The sequence below is a fragment of the Pseudochaenichthys georgianus genome, chromosome 22, assembly GCF_902827115.2.
Source record: "Pseudochaenichthys georgianus chromosome 22, fPseGeo1.2, whole genome shotgun sequence".
Lineage (NCBI taxonomy): Eukaryota > Metazoa > Chordata > Actinopteri > Perciformes > Channichthyidae > Pseudochaenichthys > Pseudochaenichthys georgianus.
This window is the reverse complement of record NC_047524.1, coordinates 110,005-125,280: the sequence shown is the minus strand read 5'-3', so window position 1 is coordinate 125,280 and position 15,276 is coordinate 110,005. Positions and strand designations below refer to the sequence as shown.

The following is a 15,276-nucleotide window of genomic DNA, read 5'->3' as shown; positions in this document are numbered from 1 at the left end:
CAGGGTTCCTGCGTACACCCTGCCTGTAAAAACTGTATAGAGTAAAACTGCGTGTGTACTACAGTATAATGCATGTGCATGTGGTTAACCTCAGAGCACATTACAACAACTGAACACACACACACACACACACACACACACACACACACACACACACACACACACACACGCACGCACGCACGCACGCACGCACACACCATGTGTACATCACTTCAGGGGACATTACATTGACTTACATGCATTTCCTGGAGACTTATCCTAACCTTAACCTTAACCAACACATGCCTAACCCTTACCCTTAACTTTACCCTTACCCTAACCAAGTCTTCACCCTAAAATTAATGATCCCCCTCATGGGGACCTCCAATGTGTCCCCATAAGGGAAGCCAGTCCCCACACGTGACTATGTAAACAGATTTAGGTCCCCACAAGTATAGTAATGCTAGACCACACACACACACATACACACACACACACACACACACACACACACACACACACACACACACACACACACACACACACACACACACACACACACACACACACACACACACACACACACACACACACACACCACCCCTCAAAAACTGCAGGCACTACTATTTACTTAGACATACTTATGGCTACTTTACTAATATATATTTAGATTGTAAGTGTACACATATTCTATTCTATTGAGCTATGGATGTAAAACAGAGAGAGAAACTGAAAATGCACATACTGTAAGGGTTTAGTTTCGAAAATGCAAAAAGCAAAAGGAGAGCATTAAATTCAATCACTCTTTCCCCCAGAAACGGTTTAACAACAGTCAGATAACGGAGATCACACTTTGTCATGACTTAAACCCTGAGGTGTGCTTCCACAGATGGCCCCTAGGTGGCCTCCTATCAACATGAATGGAGTCGTTTGCAGGGAGAACGCTTACTACCGGAGGAAGGAGAACACTTTCAAACTCATGTGAGTCAGCGGCACATCTACAAGATTTGTTCCGTTTTTTTTATATTTGTTGAATTTACAAAAAGGTAATTATTCAAACATGTTTTATATAGCTATTCGTCCCCGTATTTTACTTTATTTTATCTGTATTTTACATTTAAATCACCATTTTTGTTTGTTCAGCTGGACACAATGGAAAGATTTCTTCTTATCAAGCTATACATACAACTTGATTACAATGTTAATTAGATATCTGCATTATTCTACCCATAATCTGGAGTACAGTTGCTGCATCATTTAAAACACACCTCTCCAAAATTCAGACCAGTTCATATATATTTTAGAATTGAAAATGACGTTTAAACAAAACTAAAGTTAAGGGATAAATGTATCTGCGAATAATGTGTTCAGTGTTTAACTTGTGACATTTTCTTTCTCGTGTGTGTGTGTGTGTGTGTGTGTGTGTGTGTGTGTGTGTGTGTGTGTGTGTGTGTGTTTCAGTCTGGAGGACAGCAGTCAGTTCCTGTTTGCAGCGTCGAGCAGAGACCTGCTGCTGCTCTGGGTGAAGAAGCTGCAAAACTGTCCAGAGTCTGACAACAGTGACTCTGACGACTCAGGGTAAACACACACACACACACACACACACACACACACACACACACACACACACACACACACACACACACACACACACACACACACACACACACACACACACACAACTTTTATTACCCACGTTTAATGTTGATCTGCTGCTACACACTGTATATCACCTTACGTAAAGTCATGATATCAAGCAAGTGTTTTTGATTATCTTCAAATGCAAGACTCAAGCTGTCTTCTCCATCTCTGCCTGTCACACACACACACACACACACACACACACACACACACACACACACACACACACACACACACACACACACACACACACACACACACACACACACACACACACACAGTCTGTCTTTCTCACACACACACACACACACACACACACACACACACACACACACACACACACACACACACACACACACACACACACACACACACACACACACACACACACAGTCTGTCTTTCTCACACCCACACACACACACACACACACACACCCACACACACACACACACACACACACACACACACACACACACACACACACACACACACACACACACACACACACAGTCTGTCTTTCTCACACACACACGCACCCACACACACACACACACACACACACACACACACACACACACACACACACACACACAGTCTGTCTTTCTCACACCCACACACACACCCACACACACACACACACACACACACACACACAACACACACACACACACACACAACACACACACACACACACACACACACACAGTCTGTCTCTCTCACACACACACACACACACACACACACACACACACACACACACACACACACACACACACACACACACACACACACACACACACACACACACACACACACAGTCTGTCTCTCTCACACACACACACACACACACACACACACACACACACACACAGTCTGTCTGTCTCTCACACACACACACACACACACACACACACACACACACACACACACACACACACACACACACACACACACACACACACACACACACACACACACGCACTGTACTTTTGTTTTCCCAATTGGAAAATGTTTCACCTTGAGCTAGGGCTGATTTAACTCCTTTATTCATCTAAGGTAATAATTCAAATTAGTGCTGAGTGGTATTATATCATGCTTTGAGTAATTACATAACTAACATTCGTATAAGTACATTAGTGCGAGGTCATGTCCTCGCACTAATGTACTTATACAAATGTACAGGTTGGATTTTAGGTCATATTTAAAAGAGTAGAAGGAGATATAATACGTTTGTTTCATTGCTGCTCTTTGTAGACATGTTCAGGTGATTATCAGTATGTAGTGTCTCTACTTTAAAGAGTCCTCTCCTGCTGATGTTCAGGTGTATATCAGTATGTAGTGTCTCTACTTTAAAGAGTCCTCTCCTGCTGATGTTCAGGTGTATATCAGTATGTAGTGTCTCTACTTTAAAGAGTCCTCTCCTGCTGATGTTCAGGTGATTATCAGTATGTAGTGTCTCTACTTTAAAGAGTCCTCTCCTGCTGATGTTCAGGTGTATATCAGTATGTAGTGTCTCTACTTTAAAGAGTCCTCTCCTGCTGATGTTCAGGTGATTATCAGTATGTAGTGTCTCTACTTTAAAGAGTCCTCTCCTGCTGATGTTCAGGTGTATATCAGTATGTAGTGTCTCTACTTTAAAGAGTCCTCTCCTGCTGATGTTCAGGTGATTATCAGTATGTAGTGTCTCTACTTTAAAGAGTCCTCTCCTGCTGATGTTCAGGTGTATATCAGTATGTAGTGTCTCTACTTTAAAGAGTCCTCTCCTGCTGATGTTCAGGTGTATATCAGTATGTAGTGTCTCTACTTTAAAGAGTCCTCTCCTGCTGATGTTCAGGTGATTATCAGTATGTAGTGTCTCTACTTTAAAGAGTCCTCTCCTGCTGATGTTCAGGTGTATATCAGTATGTAGTGTCTCTACTTTAAAGAGTCCTCTCCTGCTGATGTTCAGGTGATTATCAGTATGTAGTGTCTCTACTTTAAAGAGTCCTCTCCTGCTGATGTTCAGGTGTATATCAGTATGTAGTGTCTCTACTTTAAAGAGTCCTCTCCTGCTGATGTTCAGGTGATTATCAGTATGTAGTGTCTCTACTTTAAAGAGTCCTCTCCTGCTGATGTTCAGGTGTATATCAGTATGTAGTGTCTCTACTTTAAAGAGTCCTCTCCTGCTGATGTTCAGGTGATTATCAGTATGTAGTGTCTCTACTTTAAAGAGTCCTCTCCTGCTGATGTTCAGGTGTATATCAGAATGTAGTGTCTCTACTTTAAAGAGTCCTCTCCTGCAGATGATCAGGTGTATATCAGTATGTAGCGTCTCTACTTTAAAGAGTCCTCTCCTGCTGATGTTCAGGTGTATATCAGTATGTAGTGTCTCTACTTTAAAGAGTCCTCTCCTGCTGATGTTCAGGTGTATATCAGTATGTAGTGTCTCTACTTTAAAGAGTCCTCTCCTGCTGATGTTCAGGTGTATATCAGTATGTAGTGTCTCTACTTTAAAGAGTCCTCTCCTGCTGATGTTCAGGTGTATATCAGTATGTAGTGTCTCTACTTTAAAGAGTCCTCTCCTGCTGATGTTCAGGTGTATATCAGTGTGTAATGTCTCTACTTTAAAGAGTCCTCTCCTGCTGATGTTCAGGTGTATATCAGTATGTAGTGTCTCTACTTTAAAGAGTCCTCTCCTGCTGATGTTCAGGTGTATATCAGCATGTAGTGTCTCTACTTTAAAGAGTCCTCTCCTGCTGATGTTCAGGTGTATATCAGTATGTAGTGTCTCTACTTTAAAGAGTCCTCTCCTGCAGATGATCAGGTGTATATCAGTATGTAGCGTCTCTACTTTAAAGAGTCCTCTCCTGCAGATATTCAGGTGTATATCAGTATGTAGTGTCTCTACTTTAAAGAGTCCTCTCCTGCTGATATTCAGGTGTATATCAGTATGTAGCGTCTCTACTTTAAAGAGTCCTCTCCTGCTGATGTTCAGGTGTATATCAGTATGTAGCGTCTCTACTTTAAAGAGTCCTCTCCTGCTGATGTTCAGGTGTATATCAGTATGTAGCGTCTCTACTTTAAAGAGTCCTCTCCTGCTGATGTCCAGGTGTATATCAGCATGTAGCGTCTCTACTTTAAAGAGTCCTCTCCTGCTGATGTCCAGGTGTATATCAGCATGTAGCGTCTCTACTTTAAAGAGTCCTCTCCTGCTGATGATCAGGTGTATATCAGTATGTAGCGTCTCTACTTTAAAGAGTCCTCTCCTGCTGATGTTCAGGTGTGTATCAGCATGTAGCGTCTCTACTTTAAAGAGTCCTCTCCTGCTGATGTTCAGGTGTATATCAGCATGTAGTGTCTCTACTTTAAAGAGTCCTCTCCTGCTGATGTTCAGGTGTATATCACAGGGTGTCCGCGGGGTCTTAAAAAGTATTAAAAGTTGATAAATCAATTTAGCGAAAATAAAGGCTATTAAAAAGTATTAAAAAGTATTAAACGGCATTTTCCAAGGTATTAAGAAGGTCCACAGCAACGACAACATGAAACACCCTTTAATTTACTGAAACAACATGTCGGGAAACCCCCTCAAGTTGGCCCCATGCATAGCGTGCCTTAAAATGCTGCTTCTTATTTGAAGTTTCGTTGCCTTGCTCCGCTCTGTGGGGGGGGGTTTATCTGCTGGTGGACTACCTGAGAGATATACAGCAGGAGAACACGCCGTCCACCGCGGAGAATTAACAGAAGGGCAACCATGAAAACCATGCTCCAGGGTCTTCTTCGCTGCTTTTGGTGTATTTTGTGGCGGCAGCAGCGCCACTTACAGGCCTGGCATATGTACTACAGCATTTCCAGCGGTCTAGTGTGAACGGACACGTTAATGAATCGAATGCGTGTGAACAAGACTTTTTTGCATTTGCGTTTTACTGTATGCGTCCTCGTGGGGCCGGAGTCTAAGCCAAACTATATCCGGTCACAGAGATCTGCTATTTTAAAGTAAGGTCAACACATATCGACCCTAAATATAGTCTATATTAAGAACGAGAAAAATCTTAACATATATATTGTTTTTTGTAAACATATGACAAATGTGTGAGGGTGATGATGTCAGAGCATCGTCCTATGTGCCGGGCTTAGCCCCGGACAGCCCCAGCCCAATTGAACCCCTGGGTATTTGTGAGGGAGCTCTTCTATGGCATTACCCCGCTGAAGCTCACCAAAGTTTAATATATTTCATAGTTCAAAGTTTTGTCAATTGTTTTGTTTATTGGTCAAATACTGGTTTCTAATGGGTTCTGAGGAGTTCTACTGGAATGAAAGAGCACAGAGTACAGAAGCAACAAAGCAGCACACTGCATTAAACCTGACCTTCAGAGAGGTTGAAGTTCATATGGAGAGGAGGCTTCAGTCGTCTGTCTGTCGGCACTCTATTTAGTTAATAGAGTTAGTCTATTTAATGTAACCGGTTAGAACTCGAAGTTGCGATGAGGTCTTAAAATGTATGGAAAGGGTCTTAAAAAAGGTCTTAAAAGGTATTACATTTGGCTTCAGGATTCCTGCATATACCCTGATATCAGTATGTAGTGTCTCTACTTTAAAGAGTCCCCTCCTGCTGATGTTCAGGTGTATATCAGTATGTAGCGTCTCTACTTTAAAGAGTCCTCTCCTGCTGATGTTCAGGTGTATATCAGTATGTAGTGTCTCTACTTTAAAGAGTCCTCTCCTGCTGATGTTCAGGTGTATATCAGTATGTAGCGTCTCTACTTTAAAGAGTCCTCTCCTGCTGATGTTCAGGTGTATATCAGTATGTAGCATCTCTACTTTAAAGAGTCCTCTCCTGCTAATGTTCAGGTGTATATCAGTATGTAGCGTCTCTACTTTAAACAGTCCTCTCCTGCTGATGTTCAGGTGTATATCAGTATGTAGCGTCTCTACTTTAAAGAGTCCTCTCCTGCTGATGTTCAGGTGTATATCAGTATGTAATGTCTCTACTTTAAAGAGTCCTCTCCTGCTGATGTTCAGGTGTATATCAGTATGTAGTGTCTCTACTTTAAAGAGTCCTCTCCTGCTGATGTTCAGGTGTATATCAGTATGTAGTGTCTCTACTTTAAAGAGTCCTCTCCTGCTGATGTTCAGGTGTATATCAGTATGTAGTGTCTCTACTTTAAAGAGTCCTCTCCTGCTGATGTCCAGGTGTATATCAGAATGTAGTGTCTCTACTTTAAAGAGTCCTCTCCTGCAGATGATCAGGTGTATATCAGTATGTAGCGTCTCTACTTTAAAGAGTCCTCTCCTGCAGATATTCAGGTGTATATCAGTATGTAGTGTCTCTACTTTAAAGAGTCCTCTCCTGCTGATATTCAGGTGTATATCAGTATGTAGCGTCTCTACTTTAAAGAGTCCTCTCCTGCTGATGTTCAGGTGTATATCAGTATGTAGTGTCTCTACTTTAAAGAGTCCTCTCCTGCTGATGTTCAGGTGTATATCAGTATGTAGCGTCTCTACTTTAAAGAGTCCTCTCCTGCTGATGTTCAGGTGTATATCAGTATGTAGCGTCTCTACTTTAAAGAGTCCTCTCCTGCTGATGTTCAGATGTATATCAGTATGTAGTGTCTCTACTTTAAAGAGTCCTCTCCTGCAGATGATTAGGTGTATATCAGTATGTAGCGTCTCTACTTTAAAGAGTCCTCTCCTGCAGATATTCAGGTGTATATCAGTATGTAGTGTCTCTACTTTAAAGAGTCCTCTCCTGCTGATGTTCAGGTGTATATCAGTATGTAGCGTCTCTACTTTAAAGAGTCCTCTCCTGCTGATGTTCAGGTGTATATCAGTATGTAGTGTCTCTACTTTAAAGAGTCCTCTCCTACTGATGTTCAGGTGTATATCAGTATGTAGCGTCTCTACTTTAAAGAGTCCTCTCCTGCTGATGTCCAGGTGTATATCAGCATGTAGCGTCTTTACTTTAAAGAGTCCTCTCCTGCTGATGTCCAGGTGTATATCAGCATGTAGCGTCTCTACTTTAAAGAGTCCTCTCCTGCTGATGTTCAGGTGTATATCAGTATGTAGCGTCTCTACTTTAAAGAGTCCTCTCCTGCTGATGTTCAGGTGTATATCAGTATGTAGCGTCTCTACTTTAAAGAGTCCTCTCCTGCTGATGTTCAGGTGTATATCAGTATGTAGCATCTCTACTTTAAAGAGTCCTCTCCTGCTGATGTCCAGGTGTATATCAGCATGTAGCGTCTCTACTTTAAAGAGTCCTCTCCTGCTGATGTCCAGGTGTATATCAGCATGTAGCGTCTCTACTTTAAAGAGTCCTCTCCTGCTGATGTTCAGGTGTATATCAGTATGTAGCGTCTCTACTTTAAAGAGTCCTCTCCGGCTGATGTTCAGGTGTATATCAGTATGTAGCGTCTCTACTTTAAAGAGTCCTCTCCGGCTGATGTTCAGGTGTATATCAGTATGTAGCATCTCTACTTTAAAGAGTCCTCTCCTGCTGATGTTCAGGTGTATATCAGTATGTAGCGTCTCTACTTTAAAGAGTCCTCTCTTGCTGATGTCCAGGTGTATATCAGCATGTAGCGTCTCTACTTTAAAGAGTCCTCTCCTGCTGATGTTCAGGTGTATATCAGTATGTCGTGTCTCTACTTTAAAGAGTCCTCTCCGGCTGATGATCAGGTGTATATCAGTATGTAGTGTCTCTACTTTAAAGAGTCCTCTCCTGCTGATGTTCAGGTGTATATCAGTATATAGCGTCTCTACTTTAAAGAGTCCTCTCCTGCTGATGTCCAGGTGTATATCAGTATGTAGTGTCTCTACTTTAAAGAGTCCTCTCCTGCTGATGTTCAGGTGTATATCAGTATGTAGCGTCTCTACTTTAAAGAGTCCTCTCCTTCAGATGTTCAGGTGTATATCAGTATGTAGCGTCTCTACTTTAAAGAGTCCTCTCCTGCTGATGTTCAGGTGTATATCAGTGTGTAGCATCTCTACTTTAAAGAGTCCTCTCCTGCTGATGTTCAGGTGTATATCAGTATGTAGCGTCTCTACTTTAAAGAGTCCTCTCCTGCTGATGTTCAGGTGTATATCAGTATGTAGCGTCTCTACTTTAAAGAGTCCTCTCCTGCTGATGTTCAGGTGTATATCAGTATGTAGCGTCTCTACTTTAAAGAGTCCTCTCCTGCTGATGTTCAGGTGTATATCAGTATGTAGCGTCTCTACTTTAAAGAGTCCTCTCCTGCTGATGTTCAGGTGTATATCAGTATGTAGTGTCTCTACTTTAAAGAGTCCTCTCCTGCTGATGTCCAGGTGTATATCAGAATGTAGTGTCTCTACTTTAAAGAGTCCTCTCCTGCAGATGATCAGGTGTATATCAGTATGTAGCGTCTCTACTTTAAAGAGTCCTCTCCTGCAGATATTCAGGTGTATATCAGTATGTAGTGTCTCTACTTTAAAGAGTCCTCTCCTGCTGATATTCAGGTGTATATCAGTATGTAGCGTCTCTACTTTAAAGAGTCCTCTCCTGCTGATGTTCAGGTGTATATCAGTATGTAGTGTCTCTACTTTAAAGAGTCCTCTCCTGCTGATGTTCAGGTGTATATCAGTATGTAGCGTCTCTACTTTAAAGAGTCCTCTCCTGCTGATGTTCAGGTGTATATCAGTATGTAGCGTCTCTACTTTAAAGAGTCCTCTCCTGCTGATGTTCAGATGTATATCAGTATGTAGTGTCTCTACTTTAAAGAGTCCTCTCCTGCAGATGATTAGGTGTATATCAGTATGTAGCGTCTCTACTTTAAAGAGTCCTCTCCTGCAGATATTCAGGTGTATATCAGTATGTAGTGTCTCTACTTTAAAGAGTCCTCTCCTGCTGATGTTCAGGTGTATATCAGTATGTAGCGTCTCTACTTTAAAGAGTCCTCTCCTGCTGATGTTCAGGTGTATATCAGTATGTAGTGTCTCTACTTTAAAGAGTCCTCTCCTACTGATGTTCAGGTGTATATCAGTATGTAGCGTCTCTACTTTAAAGAGTCCTCTCCTGCTGATGTCCAGGTGTATATCAGCATGTAGCGTCTTTACTTTAAAGAGTCCTCTCCTGCTGATGTCCAGGTGTATATCAGCATGTAGCGTCTCTACTTTAAAGAGTCCTCTCCTGCTGATGTTCAGGTGTATATCAGTATGTAGCGTCTCTACTTTAAAGAGTCCTCTCCTGCTGATGTTCAGGTGTATATCAGTATGTAGCGTCTCTACTTTAAAGAGTCCTCTCCTGCTGATGTTCAGGTGTATATCAGTATGTAGCATCTCTACTTTAAAGAGTCCTCTCCTGCTGATGTCCAGGTGTATATCAGCATGTAGCGTCTCTACTTTAAAGAGTCCTCTCCTGCTGATGTCCAGGTGTATATCAGCATGTAGCGTCTCTACTTTAAAGAGTCCTCTCCTGCTGATGTTCAGGTGTATATCAGTATGTAGCGTCTCTACTTTAAAGAGTCCTCTCCGGCTGATGTTCAGGTGTATATCAGTATGTAGCGTCTCTACTTTAAAGAGTCCTCTCCGGCTGATGTTCAGGTGTATATCAGTATGTAGCATCTCTACTTTAAAGAGTCCTCTCCTGCTGATGTTCAGGTGTATATCAGTATGTAGCGTCTCTACTTTAAAGAGTCCTCTCTTGCTGATGTCCAGGTGTATATCAGCATGTAGCGTCTCTACTTTAAAGAGTCCTCTCCTGCTGATGTTCAGGTGTATATCAGTATGTCGTGTCTCTACTTTAAAGAGTCCTCTCCGGCTGATGATCAGGTGTATATCAGTATGTAGTGTCTCTACTTTAAAGAGTCCTCTCCTGCTGATGTTCAGGTGTATATCAGTATATAGCGTCTCTACTTTAAAGAGTCCTCTCCTGCTGATGTCCAGGTGTATATCAGTATGTAGCGTCTCTACTTTAAAGAGTCCTCTCCTTCAGATGTTCAGGTGTATATCAGTATGTAGCGTCTCTACTTTAAAGAGTCCTCTCCTGCTGATGTTCAGGTGTATATCAGTGTGTAGCATCTCTACTTTAAAGAGTCCTCTCCTGCTGATGTTCAGGTGTATATCAGTATGTAGCGTCTCTACTTTAAAGAGTCCTCTCCTGCTGATGTTCAGGTGTATATCAGTATGTAGCGTCTCTACTTTAAAGAGTCCTCTCCTGCTGATGTTCAGGTGTATATCAGTATGTAGCGTCTCTACTTTAAAGAGTCCTCTCCTGCTGATGTTCAGGTGTATATCAGTATGTAGCGTCTCTACTTTAAAGAGTCCTCTCCTGCTGATGTCCAGGTGTATATCAGTATGTAGCGTCTCTACTTTAAAGAGTCCTCTCCTGCTGATGTTCAGGTGTATATCAGTATGTAGCGTCTCTACTTTAAAGAGTCCTCTCCTGCTGATGTTCAGGTGTATATCAGTATGTAGCGTCTCTACTTTAAAGAGTCCTCTCCTGCTGATGTCCAGGTGTATATCAGTATGTAGCGTCTCTACTTTAAAGAGTTCTCTCCTGCTGATGTTCAGGTGTATATCAGTATGTAGCGTCTCTACTTTAAAGAGTCCTCTCCTGCTGATGTTCAGGTGTATATCAGTATGTAGTGTCTCTACTTTAAAGAGTCCTCTCCTGCTGATGTTCAGGTGTATATCAGTATGTAGCGTCTCTACTTTAAAGAGTCCTCTCCTGCTGATGTCCAGGTGTATATCAGTATGTAGCGTCTCTACTTTAAAGAGTTCTCTCCTGCTGATGTTCAGGTGTATATCAGTATGTAGCGTCTCTACTTTAAAGAGTCCTCTCCTGCTGATGTTCAGGTGTATATCAGTATGTAGTGTCTCTACTTTAAAGAGTCCTCTCCTGCTGATGTTCAGGTGTATATCAGTACGTAGTGTCTCTACTTTAAAGAGTCCTCTCCTGCTGATGTTCAGGTGTATATCAGTATGTAGCGTCTCCACTTTAAAGAGTTCTCTCCTGCTGGTGTATATCAGTTATTCCACAAAGCTTCACTGCCAATGTAGGTATTTGATTTCTTGGGTTCTACAAAGTGATTTTGCTCAGTATTTTAAAAGCATTGCGGTTTAATTAATCAAATATTTTGTCTATTATTTCACTCTTTGATTAAATCACTCTCTTTTTATATTAATCTCACATCTCATAACTATTCTCCGAAATGAACACGGACACAAAAGCACGGCGTGACTAGTTTTGGAGTCACGCCGATCACACGTCAGTCTGAAGTGTTTGATGGAGTCTCGGAGTGAAATGGTTTCCTTCAAACTGCGTCAGGTAATTTGCCTTTCACGTCTCACCTGTTCACACTGCTCGCTCTGTGGGGACATCGGGCGGGTGAGAGGCCAGAGACATTCTTTCATTGCTGCCAGCGGGGATTTCCTTCCCTTTTAATGAGATACATTGACATGGAGAATTACATCCAGCGGGCACACAATGGTGTTAAAACACGCCGCGCCATTCCAGCTTTCAGGAATTGCATCTGGTTTAGTTTGCAGCGTGGAGAGGGAAATGCTGCGCAGGCAACTTGACTAAAGAAACCTTAAAGTACATTCATGATGTGACTTCAGCAGGGGGGGGTTTTAGCTGGAGTTCGGAGCACTGGAAAGAATGCTGCTGCAAAATCAAGTTAAAACAATAATGAAAACCAGCTGTTTCCACTTGAAATAAGTCCAAAGAAATAAGTGAAATGTCGCTTGCTAAGATTCCTCGAAGAAGGGATATTTAGATCAATCAATCAATCAATCAATCAATGTTTATTTATATAGCCCAATATCACAAATGTTACATTTGTCTCAGTGGTCTTCACAGTGTGTACAGAATATCAGTATGACAATACGACACCCTCTGTCCTTAGACCCTCTGTCCTCAGACCCTCTGTCCTTAGACCCTCTGTCCTCAGACCCTCTGTCCTAAGACCCTCTGTCCTTAGACCCTCTGTCCTTAGACCCTCACATCGTACAAGGAAAAACTTCCGAAGAAAACCCAGTTTAAAGGGAAAAATGGCAGAAACCTCAGGGAGAGCAGCAGAGGAGGGATCCCTCTCCCAGGACGGACAGACGTGCAATAGATGCCGAGTGTAAATTGAAAAGATAATACATTTGCAACATAGATAAATCAGATCTTGTAATCAGTTCGGAGAAAATTCATTTTAGGGCCGGGACTTTAACGCGTTAATTAAGATTAATTAATTACACAAAAATTAACGCATTTTAATCGCACTTATTTTTGCACAGCGGAACGTTTCTCACTGGATGAGTTTCAGGCGTACCGATTATACTGGAGCACCAACTAACGTTCATGACTTCAGCATGGGACTTCAAACAACAACAAACCACGGTGAACAATAGTCAAACATGAACGAACAAGCTGATGAGACCGCTTCGGTCGGCCCCGTGGATGGGACATTTTGTTTTAAAAAACGGACGGATGGAAGCGTCGATAAGAGCACGGTTGTGTGCAAATTATGCAAAAAAGAATGTACATATCACCGCAGCACATCAAGCCTAAAGTATCACCTAAATGCAAAGCATGTAGCAGCTAGCATGTAGCAGCTAGCATGTAGCAGCTAGCATGTAGCAGCTAGCATGTAGCAGCTAGCGTGGACGTTAGCCCGACTCCGAGTGCAAGGAACCACACCCTGACCCAACCCACACTCAACCAGACGACTGGTTTCAGGGCCAGGATAAGTGAGTCCACGTCTGAGAGAATAACCACTGGATTGCACTCGACTGTAGACCACTTGGAGTCAAGTCCATGTGAAGATTGCTTCTCACTGTTCTCAGGTCAGATATGTATATTTGATTAAAAATGCGATTAATTTCGATTAATTAATTACAAAGCCTCTAATTAATTAGATTAATTTTTTTAATCGAGTCCCGGCTCTTTAAACTACATTTGACCAGAATCAGGAAATGTTGTGTTAATAATCGTTAGCTGGTTAGCTGGTGATTTTCTAATAAATATGTCAAAAGATATGCGTTTGATCTGAGATACGACTCAAAGTAAGATGTTTTGACTGAACAAGATGATGCTTTGTCTAAAAACAAGAGCCGATATCTCGCTGCCATGTCACTTCTGAAGTTATCGTGTCTTATATCAGGAGGAGAGACACATTCTGACGAGATATCAGACTAAGAGGCAGAACGTTTAAAAGTTAGCGCTGAGCTTCAGTTCAAACCAACAGATACAGCCAGAAGTCTAGGTGTAGTCATGGACTCTGACCTGAGTTTCAACAGTCACATTAAAACAGTTACTAAATCAGCCTACTATCACCTAAAGAATACATCTAGGATTAAAAGACTAATGTCACAGCAGGATCTGGAGACACGTGTCCATGCTTTTATCTTCAGTAGACTGGACTACTGTCACGGAGCGTCCACACTACAGCTTCAAAAAAAGCTTGGAGCTGGGCGTGTCTGAAGCGTGGGGATTTTATTCGAGCAACGCGACCAACAACCAATCACATGAATCTCCCGCCCCCGACATACAAAGCAAAAAACCCCGAGGATTTTATGCGAGCAATATATATATATATATAAACTCCCCAAACAGGAAACCTACCAGTTTCCCCCACTGTCTCTGCCGCCTCCCTCCATGCTGGTTCCTCCGGTTTGTGTCCCGGTAGGTGAAGAGGGTCTGGTCATACAAAACCGGGTGGTTGCTACGGCGATAGTTAGTTTCTCCTCCGACTTTTTTTGAAATATAGAAATGAACGGCGGGATATCTCTCCCAGCTTAGACGCGGTTTGATTGGCTACGGCTTCAGCTGTCAGATTTTCAGAAACGGGATTTGATTGTCTGGCGCTGGCTACTCCAGCGTCAGACCGCTATGCTACCCACAATTCAGTTCGGCGTAGTGTGGACGGGCCGTAATGGTGTCTTCACAGATCTCACTAAAACATCTATTAGGAAGCTGCAGCTGATACAGAACGCCGCTGCTCGAGTCCTCACTGACACTAAGAAAGTGGATCACATCCTGCTCTGAAGTCTTCACACTGGCTTCCTGTGTGTCAAAGAATATATTTCTAAATACTGCTGCTGGTTTATAAAGCACTGAATGGTTTAGGCCCAAAATACATTTCTGACCTCCTGCTAAACTATGAACCATCCAGATCTCTCAGGTCTTCAGGGACTGGTCAGCTTTCTGTCCCCAGAGTCAGAACTAAACATGGAGAAGCAGCGTTCAGTTATTATGCTCCAACCATCTGGAACAAACTCCAGAAACCTGCAGGTCCGCTGCAACTCTGACTACTTTCAAATCCAGCAAGAAGACTTTTCTTTTTGTCGCTGCTTTTAATTGAACTATTCACATCTTAGACTGCACTGTAACTTTTATCCATGTACTTTTCCTTTTAATGTTTATTTTATTATCTTTTCTTTTTAATGACTGATTTTAAATGCCATTTTCTTAATGTCTTTCATTTTGTGTAAAGCACTTTGAATTGCCGCATCCACTACCAACTCCTGGTCCTCACTTTCAAAGCCCTCCACCATCTGAGTCCCTCACCCTGTTCCAGTCCCGCCTCAAAACCCACCTCTTCAACTCTGTATCCATAAGCCCCGCCCCCTCTCAACTCTCTATCCATAAGCCCCGCCCCCTCTCAATCAACTTCCTCCTGACTGCTTTTCTGTTGTGTTTTGTCTCTTTTTGGTTCTGTCTTTGTTTTGTTTGT

General features: G+C 42.3%; 1 protein-coding gene across 1 annotated transcript in view; it reads left to right on the top strand.

The window, feature by feature from the left end:
- The window catches only part of sptbn5 (spectrin, beta, non-erythrocytic 5), a 108,064-nt gene that overhangs the window by 87,374 nt on the left and 5,414 nt on the right, over nt 1-15,276 (top strand). Inside the window, 2 exon segments of the mRNA XM_071201657.1 lie at nt 869-960; nt 1,441-1,557. Coding sequence (XP_071057758.1) covers nt 869-960; nt 1,441-1,557 — 209 coding nt within the window.